The 18,957-nt window shown below is 33.1% G+C and overlaps 1 protein-coding gene and 1 pseudogene across 2 annotated transcripts in view; both read right to left on the bottom strand.

Moving 5' to 3' along the window:
- Positions 1 to 9,091, bottom strand: part of LOC143230215 (uncharacterized) — a 111,546-nt gene extending 102,455 nt beyond the window's left edge. Inside the window, exon 1 of the mRNA XM_076463352.1 lies at positions 8,955 to 9,091. Within this exon, the coding sequence (XP_076319467.1) occupies positions 8,955 to 8,957 (3 nt within the window). The 5' untranslated portion in view covers positions 8,958 to 9,091. The remainder of the gene's footprint in view (positions 1 to 8,954) is intronic.
- A 2,009-nt stretch (positions 9,092 to 11,100) lies between these two features.
- Positions 11,101 to 18,957, bottom strand: part of LOC143230213 (protein mothers against dpp-like) — a 43,716-nt pseudogene continuing 35,859 nt past the window's right edge. The window contains exons 8-9 of the transcript XR_013016291.1: positions 17,790 to 17,950; positions 11,101 to 14,356 (exon numbers count right to left, since the gene is read on the bottom strand). The product of XR_013016291.1 is annotated as a protein mothers against dpp-like (transcript). The remainder of the gene's footprint in view (positions 14,357 to 17,789; positions 17,951 to 18,957) is intronic.

Below are 18,957 nucleotides of genomic sequence, written 5' to 3'. Positions count from 1 at the left end.
ACTAGAAACGATACGAAGTATTACAATCCGATAAATACGACAGCATGTGCCAGAAGACCACTAAGCCTTGCGTGAGTGCACACACACACACTAACTATAGTTATCATAAAAAAAGGTTATAAAAACAACAACAATGAAATATGCTATAAATTAATTACAATATTCTATGTGAAGAGCGTTCATAAGACGTGAAGTTGGTTTACTGTCGAACGTTGTTATAATAGACGTAACTGTTACATAAAAAAAAACATGACTTACTACGACAAGTTGGAATGTACGTCTACTGACAGTACTTAGGATATGATAAATCTGAGGCATCTAGTTGGAGGGTTTGGTTTGTTTTGGAATTTCGCGCAAAGCTACACCAGGGCTATCTGCGCTAGCCGTCCTTATCGCCACTTACCGTTACTATTGGGCCACTCTTTTACCAACGAATAGTGGGATTGACCGTAACATTATAACGCCCCACGGCTTACAGGGCGAGCATGTTTGGTGCGACGGGGATTCGAACTCACGACCCACAAATACGAGTTGGACGTCTTAATCCACCTGGCCATGCCGGGCCTAGATGGAGTGTACTGATAACGTCTTAATCCACCTGGCCATGCCGGGCCTAGATGGAGTGTACTGATAACGTCTTAATTCACCTGGCCATGCCGGGCCTAGATGGAGTGTACTGACAACGTCTTAATCCACCTGGCCATGCCGGGCCTAGATGAAGTGTACTGACAACGTCTTAATCCACCTGGCCATGCCGGGCCTAGATGAAGTGTACTGACGACGTCTTAACCCACCTGGCCATGCCGGGCCTAGATGGAGTGTACTGATAACGTCTTAACCCACCTGGCCATGCCGGGCCTAGATGGAGTGTACTGATAACGTCTTAATCCACCTGGCCATGCCGGGCCTAGATGAAGTGTACTGACGACGTCTTATAACGTCTTAATCCACCTGGCCATGCCGGGCCTAGATGAAGTGTACTGACGACGTCTTAATCCACCTGGCCATGCCGGGCCTAGATGAAGTGTACTGATAACGTCTTAATCCACCTGGCCATGCCGGGCCTAGATAGAGTGTACTGATAACGTCTTAATCCACCTGGCCATGCCGGGCCTAGATGGAGTGTACTGATAACGTCTTAATCCACCTGGCCATGCCGGGCCTAGATGGAGTGTACTGATAACGTCTTAATCCACCTGGCCATGCCGGGCCTAGATGGAGTGTACTGACAACGTCTTAATCCACCTGGCCATGCCAAACCTAGATGAAGTGTACTGATAACGTCTTAATCCACCTGGCCATGCCGGGCCTAGATGGAGTGTACTGACAACGTCTTAATCCACCTGGCCATGCCGGGCCTAGATGGAGTGTACTGACAACGTCTTAATTCACCTGGCCATGCCGGGCCTAGATGAAGTGTACTGACGACGTCTTAACCCACCTGGCCATGCCGGGCCTAGATGAAGTGTACTGATAACGTCTTAATTCACCTGGCCATGCCGGGCCTAGATGGAGTGTACTGATAACGTCTTAATCCACCTGGCCATGCCGGGCCTAGATGAAGTGTACTGATAACGTCTTAATCCACCTGGCCATGCCGGGCCTAGATGAAGTGTACTGATAACGTCTTAATCCACCTGGCCATGCCGGGCCTAGATAGAGTGTACTGACAACGTCTTAATCCACCTGGCCATGCCGGGCCTAGATGAAGTGTACTGATAACGTCTTAATTCACCTGGCCATGCCGGGCCTAGATGGAGTGTACTGACAACGTCTTAATCCACCTGGCCATGCCGGGCCTAGATGGAGTGTACTGATAACTTCTAAGGTAGGAACTACTTGCAGTATTGAGTGCATAATCATATTATAGAGAAAAACTAGCTAGTTTAATTTATTAACTTCATGTTTCACATAGAACACTCATCGATAAAAATGTTTAGAGCTTCGTCACTGAACTGCTGTACAGTAAGTAATCTTCTGTTGTATTCACTATCCTTTACTGACTTGTTCATATGTTTGTATTATATAAAGTAAAATGTCACACTGAAATTCCATTTCTGTCAAGTCTTGCAACGAGTATTTCAACTGCTTTAATTTCCACGCGCGACTGAGTAGTAACATTATACTGAAGAAGGATCATCCTCCAGTCGTCACATCTGACCAGACAAGCCTTGACTGTTAACAACTCGTTTTAATCTAACATTATTTGTACATTATGTTACACACACACAGCTTAACTCTGCCGTTTTGTACTCGAGGAAAAAAAACGTAAGTGGTTAAAAACACGGACTTTTTGGCTTCACACACTAACGCTTCAGTACTGTTTATAACGCAACAAGGCCTATGATTGTTTTTAAAAATAAGACCGTATTTATCATATATTGTTCAAATTTTGGTCGAAGTCCACATAAATTGTCCTAACACGCATTAGTCAGCTGTTTCGAAATAATCCACGTACCGTCAGATAAAGTTTTACCTTAAAACACAAAAATAAGGGAAAATATTCACCTGTGTTTTTACAAGTTTCCTTCATATCATCAAAATAAATTCTAACTAGTGATTGTTTCTATACATCTCTGACAATACAGTTTCGTTGCGATACAAGAGCACTGAAAAAAGCCTCACCCTTTAATAAAACACTGATAAATATGCGACAAAAAATATTTAAATAACTACAATAAATGCTACACACACATCGAACGCTGAGGTTGCGAACCCGTTTTTGTTGTCAAGACCTTGACAGCATTTGAATAATGATTTATTCTGCTTTTACTTCCACATAAGAAAGGCTTAGGACCACTTACTATTCTTGTATGGACTGCTAGTTTCGAGTTCACGTGACTTCAGTTTGTTTTTTCAACTAAGATGTCCAGCGTTAGGTTTTCTAGGAATAACAAAACTAACAAGTTTTATTTTCTTGTAGATGACCCGAACTACGTGACCTTTTCTCGTGAGTATATGCGTATTTTCAAAACTACCCTAGTATTTACCAACTGACCCAAGAGAAGGTCAGCCAGCAGCCTTTTCTAGACTAAGAACTTTGAACAGGTAGCTGATGGCCTATCCTTTCCAACTCTAAAGTTCACCAAACTTGGCATGTATTTAAAACTTTGCGCTGTATGTTTCAAATGTTCTCACGGTTACCAGTGGGTAAGGAAGTAAGAGACGAGACGTTGCTGTACCTTGAATACTGTTAACCAAAATTATATCGTGTTTAGTGCTCTACTGTTAACATATGTCTCTCTGAACAAAATGGTGTCATAGGTTTGTTGCTGGGGTAGTTAGTCCTCCGATTGGCTAAAGAAGTTTCACTCAAGCGATGATTGGTTGGTCTGATCATCGCTTTCGACATTACGCGTAATTTTCACACCAGACCTTATATTAGAACATATTTTGGAATTTTGTGGAAACTGAAATGCTAAAATAGTTTTTTATTTTTATTTTCTCTTTTCTTATTTTCATCTTTCGAAGCTCTACTGAAATAAGTGGTTGAGTCTAACAACGCAAAATGCATATTTTTTCTTTACGTTCATTGGCCTTAAGATTTTGGCCAGCAGTGTATTAGCTAAACTGCAACAAATGGATGCGTCTCTAACACTCGACATGTTACTGTAGAAATTCTATACAAGTACCCCATATTCGTAATAAACACTTACAAGGAACATCTTATTTTACTTCTCTAAACAGGTTGGGGGCGGGAGGTATCATAGTCATGTAGTTTACGTACTTTTCTATTAGCAGGATTTCTCTCTGTTCCGGGAGTTTAATTATTAGAATCTATTGTAGAATGATCAGTAAGGGACCATTTCAAAATCAGTAAATGTTATCGTTCATTCAAATAGAATATCACGAAAAAGCAAAATTCTAAATTTTGCTAGTTTTGTTGAGGTACTATAGTATTTCAAAACCTCGTAGAATAGTTTTTAGCTTGCAGGCGATATTCATACATACATATATATGCGCGCGCACACACACACACATATTCGAATTTTTCTTTTGAAATCAGCAAATTTTTGTTCTTTCTTGCAAAACTATGTTCCATATCGTATCCAGATGGCTACCCGTATCAAACTGTAATGAGAAATGTCTTAACACCAAGGTTACCAATAATGTTTCTACGTACTTTTTTTTTACGTATTTACGTACAAGATTGTTGTTAAGTGCAAGGCTACACAATTGGCTAACTGTTTTCTGCCCACCACGAGTATCGAAATCTGGTTTTTAACTTTATAAGTGTCTTGAACCTGTGCACTAAATTACACGAGTAATTTAGAAAATATAGACAAACAACAGATAACTTAATTTGGCTAACTGAAACAATAATAAACAGCTTTAATAAAAAAGAATGCACTGTCGCCTGCTTCCTCGATATCGAGAAAGCATTCGACACTGGATGGCACAACGGTCTTCGGTTCTGTATGTATGAAATGGGACTATCGCGAGGAATTATTCGCTGGTTATCAAACTTTTTGGAAAACAGAAAATGTAGAGGGAACTTTCTCGGAGTTCTTCACTCCAGAAGCTGGAGTCCCTCAAGCTGGGGTGGTTAGCCCTATTCTCTTCATCATGTATGTAAATAATATGCCACTTAAAGACCCAAACCATGGATACGTGTCTTAGTTCGCTGATGATGTAGCAATTTGGAAAAGTGCCCCTACACCCCAAATATACATGAACGGAGAGCTCCTCCAGACTACTACATCTGCAAAATTTTTAGGGTTAACATATGATTCGAAACTTACATGGATAAAACATGTAAATAACATAAAAACTAAAATTTGGCGAAGAATAAACTATGCTAGGAGTCTAACTGGTAAAAACTACGGAACAACACCAGAAAACATCATTAAAATATACAAGACATACATTAGACCTGTATTAGACTATGCAGTTCCTGCATGGATCAATGTAAGTGAAAAACAATTACAAACTAAACTCCAAACATTACAGAATACAATAATTACATCAGCATACAGAGTACCTAAAACAACTTCAAAGTTCATACATAATTACTCAAATACACAAACAATACCAGATAGACTTCTACATAGTACAATAAAATATTTTGATAAAAATTGGCGAAAAAATGAGTTGTTATGCGAACTAGACAGATATTACATATATGATGAAGAGAGACCTAAACACTTCTCCCCGTTAAATTTGTACATCAAATCATTAAGATAAAATCATTTAAAATTATAATAATAATAGTAATAATAAAATAGAGCTAAAATAAAGCAGGCCACCTACGTTCTAGACTTATTTAAAAAAAAAGAACAATATAAATGGACATTGTCCTGAAAAGGACCAGACTAAAGTTATGATACTACTCCAGCCATTCAGTATTTACTCGAAATATATTAATCTGTCCACTCCAACAAAGTCATGAAAGGAGAAAGAGGTCAAGTGTACCTGACCCTCCTGGGTATGCAAATATATATACCCAAATACCAGAGAAAGAGAGAGAGAACACTAGGTTACCACACACTAGACACTTAAAACTAGTTTTATTTTACCTTACTTTATTTTATTATTATTATTATTAGTATTTGATATATATGAAAAAACACAAGAAAACGAATAGAAATATTGAAAAAAAAACTAACAAAAGGCAAATAAAGACTATACATGGACACTGCCCTTTTCAGGCCTGAGTACAGTGTAATACTCTGGCCCAAAGTTCTACCCAATAACACACTCCAAAGAGTAGACGACATCAGGGATGAAGGAAGAGGTCTCGTGCACCTGACCCTCCTAGGTATACAAATTTATATACACAAACACCTAGAGAGAGAGAAAGAGAGAGAGAACACTTGAAGTGGACTAAAATTTTTCTTCAAATAATTAAAATAGACCTACCCAAAAGTAAAACTTGATACAAGGTCTGTAGTGGTAAAGACAAAAGTTTCATATTATTGATTACAACGATGAAATGATACTGCATTTTATTAAATAGTTTTATTTGAATATTTAATTAAGTTACGTATTTATGTCAACATTACATTTTTACACTAAGAATCAGCTTGTGTAGGTAAAACCTATATGAATATAAGAGTTTGCGAAACTGTATTTGGTTTGAGAAGGGGTCTATTAGGAGAAAGCACGAGAACCACTGTAAAAACTTGGTTATTCACAATGTTTAATGTAACAAGTATTCATTAGTGGATCTGAAAGAGAGAGTTTTTTTGTTTTTTTTCTTATAGCAAAGCCACATTGGGCTATCTGCCTAGCCCACCGAGAGGAATCGAACCCCTGATTTTAGCGTTGTAAATCTGTAGACATAGAAAAAGAGAGAGAGGGGAAAACAAGTAAAAAACTGAAACTTACAGTAATAACCAAAAATGTTTGTTCTTTAGTTACCCAGAAATACTGGTTTCTAACAAGTGAAACTACATCAAGGACCTGCCACTCTCATAACTCTTGTTCTTCAGGCACTCCTGCACTTCAGAAGGTAGAGCACTTTGTAACTTCAACATGCTCGGCTGTCTGATTCAATATAAATGTTCATTGATTCAGTATGCTCAGTTTTATAAGCATAAATCTGTACGATGCACCCTAGATATGTAAGAGTGTTAGCTTTTTTTAAAGTGAAACACATGGTTTGTTTACAATATGAAACTGAAACTCTACGAGAACCCCTCATTTAGAAAAAAAGAACAAAAAGCTGATTGTCTTAAAAAAAAATTATTAATACAGTTGACTGGAAGACATCCAGTACCAGACTCATCTAATATGTAAATAAATATCTCACTTCAGTCTTATGTAACTTTTGATTATTTTTGACACTTATCACCGACATGAGGATAAATCAAATGACAAAAAAAATATTTGGCCCATCAACTTATAAAATAATAAACTTAGTGCACAAACTTATAAATGTAGCACAATAATATTGATCAATAATTCTGAGACACTTGAAATATCATATACAACTATCTGATTGTTTTTAAAAAGACCAGTAAAACATGCAACTTTTCGTACTCAGAAAGTTATGTACTGAAATCACCTATAAATAAAACTACAAATATTCTGTATAGGTTGTGATCATAATAGTTCAAATAGAAAAACTAAACATATAAATTTGCAAAAATAGACTGTCTTAAACACTTGTGGTCTGGTTATACCTGTCTGCTTTAAAATTACACTGTCTACTAGTGCTTAGAGTACCCTAAGGTTCAGCCTGATTGGAACATTACATTGTTTTCTTTAAATTGCCTTAATATTAAAGTTATGATTAATATTAATAAATGTAACAAGCCAAATGTTACAAAGTTAGATTAACTGAATACTAAAACATATTCTAAGAAATTTATATCCAGTTTTAACATTCAGAAAGAGGATTTACGACATGCATTTCATGGGTTAAAATTACCTTTTATTGACATCCTCAGGTGGTTTTAATTTTTATAAACTCTTCCCATGTGGAATAATATTACACAAAAACCACTGATTTTTACAAGTCAGTTGTGATGGATTTATTGTGAATAAAACTACATTATAATTCTCTGATCCATTTGTTTTAACACAAAACCACATTGGGATGTCTGTTCTATGCCCAATGTGGAATCAAAATCTGGATCATAGCATTGTACAGCTGTAACTTACGACTGACCCACCAGGGAACTTCTCTGATCAATAGTACACCTGCCTCCCAAAAATTCAATTTTTCATTATCTATGACTGATTAAAATAATTTTGAAAACAAAACACAAATATACAAATAAAGTAATTCCAATTACTACACTATTTCTCAGATAAATTATTTTGAACAGTTATACATTTCCACCGAGCATATGTGGACTAATTATGCATATGTAGTTTCACCTTTTGTCTGTAAAATATTGCTGTGTAATTACTAATTACAATACTTATATCATGTGGCACATGACATTTATCAAGTGTTTAGAATTTTCTATGCATACACATATTCTATTATTTTCCTTTTATTGGTTTCTGATAAGCATAAAGTTTGCTTTCTCTTGACATTATTATAATTTTTATTATTAATATGAGCTTTAAATTAGTGCTCTATAATAACAATTATGGTATAGTCACCAGTGGAAGAGATGTACCATATATATATATGAAACAAAACTTTATTTCATATTACACACTGATTGAAATCAGTCCATGACCTATAACCTTCTTGATTGTTTTAAGTAAAAACAGGCTTTAATTTACCCCTTAGATACATAAAAGAATAGTAAACTGTTATATATTTTCATGCTATAAAACAATAACGTTTAACATGTTATACTGTAAAATGTACTTCAAATGCAGAAAATATGTCAGTGTTACTGTAAATAATTTCAGTAATACACTCGCTGATTATTATACATTGTTATGTAAGTATATTAACATTAACCTAAATACCTTAAGCTAGCTGAACCTTGCAAGATGTTACTGGGACAAATGCCAGAATTATTATTAATAACACTTAATAACAACAGTTATCAAATGATGAATCATATTTTTCAACTACATCATAAAAGGTTGAGTAAATTTGTAAAGTGCTCAAACTCTCCCAGTACTTAAGTGTATAGTTTGTCAAATTTTACAACGTTGGATTAACTAAAAACTATATATACTCTGAGAAATATACAACCAACTTTGAAAATGAATATCTGTAAATCACTTTGGGATAGTAAGATGTTCAGTCTTGTTCGAAAACAAGTTGCTGTACTTTCAGTCGTTTAAGCCTATCTGCAACCATAAATTCTACATCATCTAAGTACAACTACAAGTTACAGCTTATAAGTAGTTAATTATGTTGGTACACTATTGCTATTTATACTATTGACATTATACAAGGATAATAACAACGTTACTGTTAAACCCTAAAGTGCTATTGCATGGGCATCAATAAAAATCTGCACCCAATATATAACTTGTATTTCTAATTCTATATAGGTTATCTTAACTTTTTCATTTTAAATTTTAATATTTTTACTTACCATCCTGATAAAACCCACGTACAAAATTAACAATAAAACTAACTTAAATATTACATTGATTTAAAATAACCGCCTCAAAAAATCTTCTTTCTACATTGGGTGATACATCGCTAATTTATCAGTGGGAAGGTTTCGACCCTATTTAACTTAAAGATATTAAGGGGTCGTTGGAATATATAATTGTATTTATATATAAAACTAGTTTAATCTGAATTTCTAAAAAAACAAACAAACATACACACATTGTAAAAAACATGAAATGAATGAGACATTGTAAGCACTTTGCTTATAAAATATCATCTCTTAAACTTATAATTAGATTTTGTTATTAAACAACTGTGACGATTATAATCCAATTTGTGATATTACTAGTAATTTATTTTTGTGCTATGATAGATTTTCTGAAATATGAAATACACGAAAAATGTAAACTTCTGAATTTCTTTGGGACATTCACTTTTTAAATTAAAAAAGAAATATAGACAAAACCATAACGTACGACATTGTGCAGCGGCACTTTAAACACATAGCAAATGGTATATTTTTATTTCTTTTTCCGCCCCTTCGCAATGATGGTTTTTGCGTGAAATATAATTTTCTGTTATCTATACGCAATGTATACAATATCTAATTATCAATCACTTTGTACAATACACGACATTCTAAAATTGTCATAAATGCATAATTAATTTATTACTCTTATTTCATATTTTCACTTTATTAAACACAGCTTCTGTTCGTAAATTAATCCGATTAAACAGGCTTATCCGCGAATATTTTAGTCGCCGTTTCGGTCACAGAGCTCATAACTACACGTAATAAATTGTACATTTGTTTCCTGTGAGGATGGGGTAAGCCAGTGTAGAAACAAACAGATAATATATGTTCGCTCTAAATGATTGAACTATAATAATCGTGATATTAATTAATAAATAAATAAACACGCACTAAATTCGAGATGTGAATATTTAAATTTATTAAACTACCAGTTTCACCAAGTTTACTAGAGGAAATTTTTCGTAGTATAAATAATAACACCATACATGATTAAACAGTTAGTACAATATATCTCTATACAAATCAAATAATTTCAAAATACCCGTGTATATTTTATTATTCGTACGTGCAATGGTTATATTTTAACTGCCCCCTCCCAGTGGCAATTCTGAAGGTTTATAACGCTATAAACCGGGATTTAATACCCGTGGTAGACACTAATTAATTTATCGTGCAACTTTGTGTTTGATTACAAAGAATTTGTTTGTTGGGGAATTTCGCGCAAAGCTACTCGAGGGCTATCTGCGCTAGCCGTTCTTAATTTAGCAGTTGGCGGTGACGACCAGCTGCCTTCCCTCTAGTCTTACACTGCTAAATTAGGGACGGCTAGCGCAGATAGCCCTCGAGTAGCTTTGCGCGAAATTCAAAAACAAACTCTTGAACTACTCTTACCTACGAATAGTGGAATTGACTGTATTATCATAACGCCCCCATGGCTGAAAGGGCGAGCATATTTGGTGCGACGGGGATTAGAACCCGCGACTCTCAGATTACGAGTCGAACGCCTTAACCCACATGCCCAGATACAGATTTCACAGTAAATATTTCCTTTGTAATTAACCCTGGGGGCGTTATAATGTTACAATCAACTCCACTATTCGTTGATAAAAAAGTAACGCAAGAGTTGGCGGTGATGACTAACTGCCTTCTCTCTAGTTTTACACTGCTAAATTAGGGGCGGCTAGCGTAAATAATCCTCGTGTAGCTAGCTTTGCGCGAAATTCAAATAAAATCTGTATCATTTAATCTTACTCTAGCACTATCTATCAGTTTAAATGTTATGTTTCCAAAACTGTGGAATTTTCTGTTTATCATTGCCAAAGTTACTGTAACATGTAAGATGTTGCAAAAAACAGAATATACAACTGATATCGCCAAAATGAGTAATAACGTAATTAAAACACACAATAACCACAAGAGTTAAAAAAAATGAGTGTAAGTAAATAGATGCACTGAAAGTTTGGAACTAAACTTTTATATTATTTTCACATGAGGATTAATCCTACTCAAGGTTTATTTAGTTCCCAGTTTCGTAGTTAAATGACGGACTCAAACCACGGCTGACTCATAAACAGTAATACAACTACGATTTTCACATAAGCTTTATTTAAAAGTACAATGAACATTGATACATATGGCTGTCACGTTATACATGGAAAAGATTTCATCTTTTCTTAAAGCAAGTACATTACATATATTGCACACTTCTTTCACAAATCAAAACAGTTAGAACACTAAATAAAAACACACCATTTGGAACATTCTTTCTAAACTTTAAGTATCCAATTTGCGACCTTACAAAACACATCAAATCACTTAACCTAGAAAAAATTAACATTGTAATAATAAAAAGAATACCTTTTTTAAACTTGTTATAAAAACTGGTGTGCTAATTTCAGCACCTTATCGAGTAGGAAAAAACATCGTAGGTCATTTTAATTCAGACAAATAAATTCGTAACAAATTTTCGTCAAATGAAAATTCCCCCGTTGTAACAGTAGTAACTAAGTGGCTTAAAATGAAAATATTGAAATCCGCAGTGATATATAATTCACTGTGTAGCTTTAAACTTACAAAATAAGAAAATATAACAATTTATCTAGAGAATACAGATACATTGTCAATGTATTTTTTAATGTAAAGAACTTCATTTTTGAAGCAAATGAAAATTAGCAAGTCCATCTGTGTATATAACACACTATGAATATTAGTTTAAATAATTCATAGCTTGGACAACCAAATTTTATGATTGAATTGGTCAAATGAAAACTGTTTTAAACCACTACTACTAACAAATGATCTAAAAAAAGGGCTATATCAAATTTCTTAAATGTTTTAAAATATTTGTTTTTCCTGTTTCTTCTTTCAAAATGTTCTTTTTAAAACAGTCATGTCAATGAAAATTATTACAAAAATCCCCATAAGAATTTTAACATCTAATTTTCGTGTCTAACAGATCAATTGTCTAACATGTCGACTGGTTGATAATGAAATTATGATGAATTAGATTCATTCAAATAAATATTTCACTATCCAAGATGTGACCAAAATCAATTAATGTTAATGGCCTTATCTAAAAACAGGTATATATACGAGTATAAAACGATTCCACAAATATATTATGATGTAACAGCAGCAAAAACTTGTCAATTTCAGTTTCAGAGTGATAGGTGACAAAGAAAACCAACATTTATTTTTACGTTTTATACATTAATAAATAACGTAATAAAATATGAAATATAAGCCTACAAATAACAATTAAAATACAGATCAGAACATTCAGGAATATTTAATAAATTTCATTCAACTTTTTATTAAATACTGCAAATAAACGGCTCTCAATAAATGTATTGAGCAGTTAAGTTTAAAATGATATTGTTACTTTATTAAGTAACTGGAAAAATGTTTTCACAAGTGTTACTTAGATACTACAAACATCTATAATTGTTCATTTATAAACGTAGGTTTTTCTTTAAACAAATGTTGTCTTGTAGTCAGTGAAAATTCACTTTGACAATTTACTTACACTCCAAATGCAGTAATAATGAAAACTATAGCTTTAATTATTTACTCACAAGAAGTATTGTACAAATATTTATGAATAAATGAAATAAACCTGTTCTTATTTTTAGTGATAGATTTTTATCATATAAAGCTCATGTTGAAAGCAGAAAACTAAAATGTTGAGTAAATAAAAACTCATATTTTCTAGACTCGACAGTTATTCCATGTATTCATAATTACACACATCTATAATGCCGGATGTTATTTCTGTTCACCAAAATGCATTATATCTACACAAGACATGGTACAGATATGAAACTAAATTAACAGTAAAATGAGAATAATCAGTGGGAACATTAAAAGTTTGTTCATAATTCAGAAGAATAAAAAAGTGTTAAAATTATGATAGAAACAATTTGCCAACACTGATAAAAACTGTTTCTATATTTTTCTTTTTAACAAAATAATCTCACTTCAGTCCATCATCAAAACACAGCCGACAAATTAATGTTATGTACAAAACAGAATTTTTCTTTCTGATTCATGAAGCAAATATTCCAACACTGTAATATGAGATACTGAAATTCATAAAAATACAAAATCATTCTGGAGTACACAACGTTATGGTGAACCACAATTAAAGTGGTTCTCACTATTAACTAGTAAAGCACATAGAACTATCAACTGGAGAGTACACTTTGGTGCTACAATATGTTGATGCATATTGAATAATTGGTTTATCACAACAATAAACATTTTCTTGAAGAATGACAAAGGTGATACAAATAATAGAAAAGTATTATATGAAATAATATAAAAAAACATTTCAAAGTGAATTTTTGAAAATACACAATGACAAATGACCACCTTGCAAACTTCCATGGCACTGTTACATTTCACCTTGCAAAGCCTTCTTGAAGAAGGTTTCTAAGTTGATGCAGCTCAACCTGCAAGGCATTCTCTTCCTTTTTAAAGTTTAAATTAGTGGATGGGACGGCCTAGATGGACCAACAGGTCCCTTGTTGTCCATAATTTCTGTGTTACAGTTCAACTTGTAATGCATTTTCATTCCCGAGTTTTGCAGACTGTTATACCTCAAATAGAAGTGTACATTTTGTTCATAAACTTTGCAGACTGTTACAGTTCAAGTTGTAAAGCCTTTTTGATAACAAGTTTTCAAGACCAGTACAGTTTAACTTATGATAGAATAATGTTCATGAATTCTCTAAATTGTTACAGTTCAAATGTGATGTAATTTTGTTTATGAGTTTTCACAAAGTTGAAGTGTTAAGCACTTTTGTTATGAATTATATACATGTTTAAAATTATGAACTCACATCACCAGAACCAGAGTGTTACTATTTTTAAAATATTTAATTTATAAGAATATAATGGCAAATTAAGGTTCCTGAAACAAATATTATTCAGTGAAGTCACACCTGCTGTAATGTACTTTCCAAGGACACAGTTTTTCTCCATAGAAATGTTTTTAATAAAACATAATATGAATAAATGGGAAAGCTTGTATAATAAAAGAAACTCATATAAGAGAGGTACAGTATCTTAGTTTCATAGAATTCCTCTGAAAATTTGTTCTTACGTCATGATACAGATGAAATGGGGTTATGTGGTGACCCCATCTGAGTCAGTACTTTGTCCAGCCACTGAAGGGGTCCATGAAGATGAATCTCAATCCAACAGGGAGTAGAAGTCACGTCTTGACGATGGTACTCTGCACCCCAGCCTTTAACGAAACTCATACGTATTGTGCACATCTTGGTTAGTTCATACACGGCTTCGAAACCGTGATTCACAGCCTGACTCAGAAGCTGAGCAAACTCCTGCAAGGGTAAAATCATTGACTACATATGAAAAAAAAAAAATGGATACTTTACCGAAAAGTTCTATTGACACAAAAATAAATGTGTAAAAATACAATAGCTTAAAAACTCAATATCTACCAATAACAAAATGAAGTTATTCAAGCATAAGTTATGTGACGAAAAGAATAAAAATCTCTCAAGATATTATTAGATTACAGAAAAGGGAAACAAAATTCTGTGACTTGTATGTGTGTATTAAGATGCAGTAATTCTTGGAAACTAATGTACTTCATTTTATGGGCTTCATTCAATCTCTTAAGTGATGTCACACATTGATATGTTAACTGGTCGTTACAATCATACCATGTTCTTTATTTCAGTGTAGCTAACACTGAAGGACTGCACTGAGCAACGGTTAACAGGTGATAAAATAATACAGAAGTATGGGTTTAACACAAGGTGCTAAAGTTCCACCATATTCACAAATAACCTTAAAAAGCATGTTTGTGTACACTGAATCTGGTACAAAATAAATCTGTTATGGGAAACAGAAACTTGAATGAAAATAGTTGATTTAGCACAAACAAATCATTGCCAATATAGAAAAACAAGAAAAATGGATGATATGAATGTGGAATCTAGTACAGATGTACTAAAACACAAAGATTGGAAGTGTAGATAAAGAACAAATTCAAAGCTCACAGGTCCAAGTTAGTGTAAAGGAATCTTGTAAATAGTGAAAATGAAAATTCACATGAAACAAATAAATATAATCTTGTGTATGAAAATAACAAATATAAGGAATGTAAATAAATGTAAAACAGTGAAAGTACAAATACGTGAAAGTTTACATACAACAGTGAAAATGCATGAAAGTTTACATACAACAATGAGAACCCACTGTGGAACAGTGAAAATACATGAAAGTTTACATACAACAATGAGAACCCAGTGTGGAAAAGTGAAAATACATGAAAGTTTACATACAACAATGAGAACCCAGTGTGGAAAAGTGAAAATACATGAAAGTTTACATACAACAATGAGAACCCAGTGTGGAAAAGTGAAAATACATGAAAATTTACATAACAATGAGAACCACTGTGGAACAGTAAAAATACAAATACATGAAAGTTTACATATAACAATAAAAAGCACAAAAAGAGTTATAACTGTAAGGTCAACAACAAAAGCAATTCATTCTAACATGTCAGTGTGGAGCACAAAAAACATAAGTTGATATACTATGATTTAGAAAAACCTTTACAAAATTAGTGTTATAACAATAAAATAATTGAATATTTATATTTTATTAATCTAAGGTCAACAACAAAAGCAATTCATTCTAACATGTCAGTGTGGAGCACAAAAAACATAAGTTGATATACTATGATTTAGAAAAACCTTTACAAAATTAGTGTTATAACAATAAAATAATTGAATATTTATATTTTATTAATCTAAGATTTTAGTATGAAACATCAAATGTGTCAGAGCTATCTGTCTTATAACATAAAAATACAAACTAATTTCAACTACACTGCAAGAAGCAGTAAAATTACCAAACAGATGGTGACAATGAAAATATCTGTGTTTCCATAAAAATATTTGTACTGTTATTGTCTTGGTAGCTCATCAAGAAATTAATCAGAGTCTTAATATCTTCAGCATTTGTAATTGTCATTTGTTTTTTTACCTTGTAAGAAAAGGTAAAACTTGGCTATCAAATATTTTTTCTCACATAATACTTATCACTAAGCATAGTAGTAATTTACACATAAGGAGAAAAACTGCCTGATCCATATTATGTATTGCTCATCATATCTTAAATTTCTCTTATAACAATTTAAGAGACTATTATAAACATATAACTTAGGTTTTCAAAAGTTGCCAAGATCTTCAATGTGACCAAAATAATAACTAAGGTAAACTGAGCACAGCAAGTAGTGTAACAGTTAAATGTTTTGCTAGTTATTCTGGGAACAGAAGAGTTTTCCAGCTCGCCAGTAGTTATGTTGTTGAGTTTTAACTAGCAGTACAAAGTTTCACTGGCTTCAACATGTGATATCCACTAAAACAACTCATAACACCAGACTAAAACTGTTGTATTTATAACAACTATCATTAATTAATACTAATTTTTGAAACAGAGGTGAAAAAAGCAATTAACAATTCTGAAAAATTAAGTATGATATAGGGATGACAATTACAAGAGTACAAAACTACAGTATGGATAAATAAACAAAACCATACAAAGATCCCTGAAGTCAATGTTACAAGTTTATGGTTATTAGCCACTGTAATATTTTATAGCATTATTCAATTTAAATGTTTTTATTTAAATCTGAATTCATACAAATGAAAGGAATTTGACTTTTAGTTACTGATAAAGGGTTTTCTTCAAAGTATTTCACTACTTATGAAGAGATTTTATATGGTTTTGTGTATCCACCCATACCTTGTTCCTGTATTTTTTGACATTGTTAACCCTACATCTACTTAGTATTGTTTTTGAACCTACAGACAGACTGTGAGGCTAAAAACGGAACCTGTAAGCATTCAATCATAACAACATATTCAAAATATTGGTTACTGTCATCTATCTCAACACACACTTCCAATAAGTCATCTTTAAAAACATTTTTAGTACTTTTACATATATGACTAAACCAGACCATATGTGTGACAAATAATTCATATCATCAAAACCAGTATTAATAACGTTTTTTAGTTCTGACTGTTGATTATTAGAATAAGTCTAAAAAGATACTTAAATCAGCACAAAAAAAACGATTTCATACAACTTTCAAACCAGCTGCTTGTCAAAGGTGACCTATTTTAATGTGGATCGACTGCTATTTTGGGTTTAAATTTGGTTAGAAATGTAAATATTTTATAGGAAATAATAACTGGATTATTTCTGAAACTCTCTTCAAACACTTTTCTTGATACCTTTCATTCAACACATATATATCATTATAATTGTGTCCACAATGGTTAAATTTAAAGCAACTAAATACTTTTCCACTTAAGACTTGCAAACAATAGAACCATCTTCTGATGTTCCCATTGTTGTAAGATTTAAGACAAGACATCACAGAAATTCAGTTACCTTTTGCCCAGAAAATGGAAAATACTGGTTACAGAAAAGACAAAGAATGTTGAACAGTTAAAGTGAAAATGTTTTACTCGCATTGTGTTTTCACATAATGAAAGTTCTACTCCACAGTCACATTTTTTTAGTAAATCCCATATTTTTTCCGTTTGTTATACCTCCAGCTCAACCACAAGTATAGCCCTGGCCAAGTCAAACACTTAAGAGTTAAATAAACAACAAAGAACACATTACTTTGCTCAACTCTGCCTCAAAATAGTGGGGAGAAAATTTGAGGATGAGGGGTACCTTCAGATAATATAGATTCATTAGAAAATAATCCAAATGAGATCATACCTGATTATTAAAAATTTTGAGACTGCACCCTGGTGGTATTTTACACACAGTAGTAGGGTGAAAACCATGAGAATGGTTACAGTTCCTACTCTGGACAAAGATGGCGCTGTCACTGAGGCACTCAGCATAAATTTCTCCTCCAACATAATACAGATGAACTCCTTCAAAAGAAAAGTATTATATAGTAATTAAACAGAATAAACCAAACTGCTTCTTGTCAAAAATTCTCTGATTTAATAAACATACATAAATTAAACTTATATAAAACCAAAACTAATAACACGTAACTATTAAAAAAAACTGTGCAATAAACAGAGCGAAACAAAAACAGTAAATAAGAAAGCAGTAACAAATTATAGTTGGCCGTGTTCCAGCCAAAGAGACAGCTCCACGACCTGCAGTGGAACCGGCTAGCTTTTTCAGCCATGCTCAAGACAAGCTGACTGGAGTGTCACACCAGAGCTGTTCCACTCTGACTCTCCCTGATGCGTTTTGTGCAACTTTACTTACCAAAATAAATACACATAAAGATATGTGTATATCTTTATATACACACCAACAGTTCAATTCAGCAAGTATGATCTCAGAGTTATTTAATGTACTTCTGCTATCAGTATAATGTAAGGAGAATACACAGTGTAAATGTATTTCACCTGTTAAAAGAGCTGTTGATTTATATTGACTAATAAAAAACACAAAAAAACATTCATACCCTCCTGAAACCACAATTATAGTATCTAAGGGATTCATTCTAATATTATTCATACTGGTTTCTATGGCAACCAGCATAACTACAGGGTGTTTGGAAAGTCACTGTGCACTTATATATTTATTAACAGACATGTTTCAATATAGAATACAGGAGGTAAATATGAATGACAATTATAAACAATGTTGAAAGTGACTCCCTGTTGGCATCAATATAGGCTTGGATCCTTCTTATTTTGTTTCTAAACAATGCTATCAGTTGCTGGCTTGAAATAGACTGAATAAAATATGATTACATAACTGCACAGTGACTTTCCAAACATCGTGTAGATTTTACAGTAAATTATATCCTACCTTATTTCTCTAATATAGCTTAATAAGAGCTTGTTATTTCCAGATATATTTCACTTGAACAATACAAGCTCCCTATAAAATATTAAAAGTAATATGATACATTTGA

This window comes from Tachypleus tridentatus, chromosome 10 (genome assembly GCF_004210375.1).
Source record: "Tachypleus tridentatus isolate NWPU-2018 chromosome 10, ASM421037v1, whole genome shotgun sequence".
NCBI classification, from domain to species: domain Eukaryota; kingdom Metazoa; phylum Arthropoda; class Merostomata; order Xiphosura; family Limulidae; genus Tachypleus; species Tachypleus tridentatus.
This window is presented reverse-complemented; position numbering and strand designations above follow the sequence as displayed.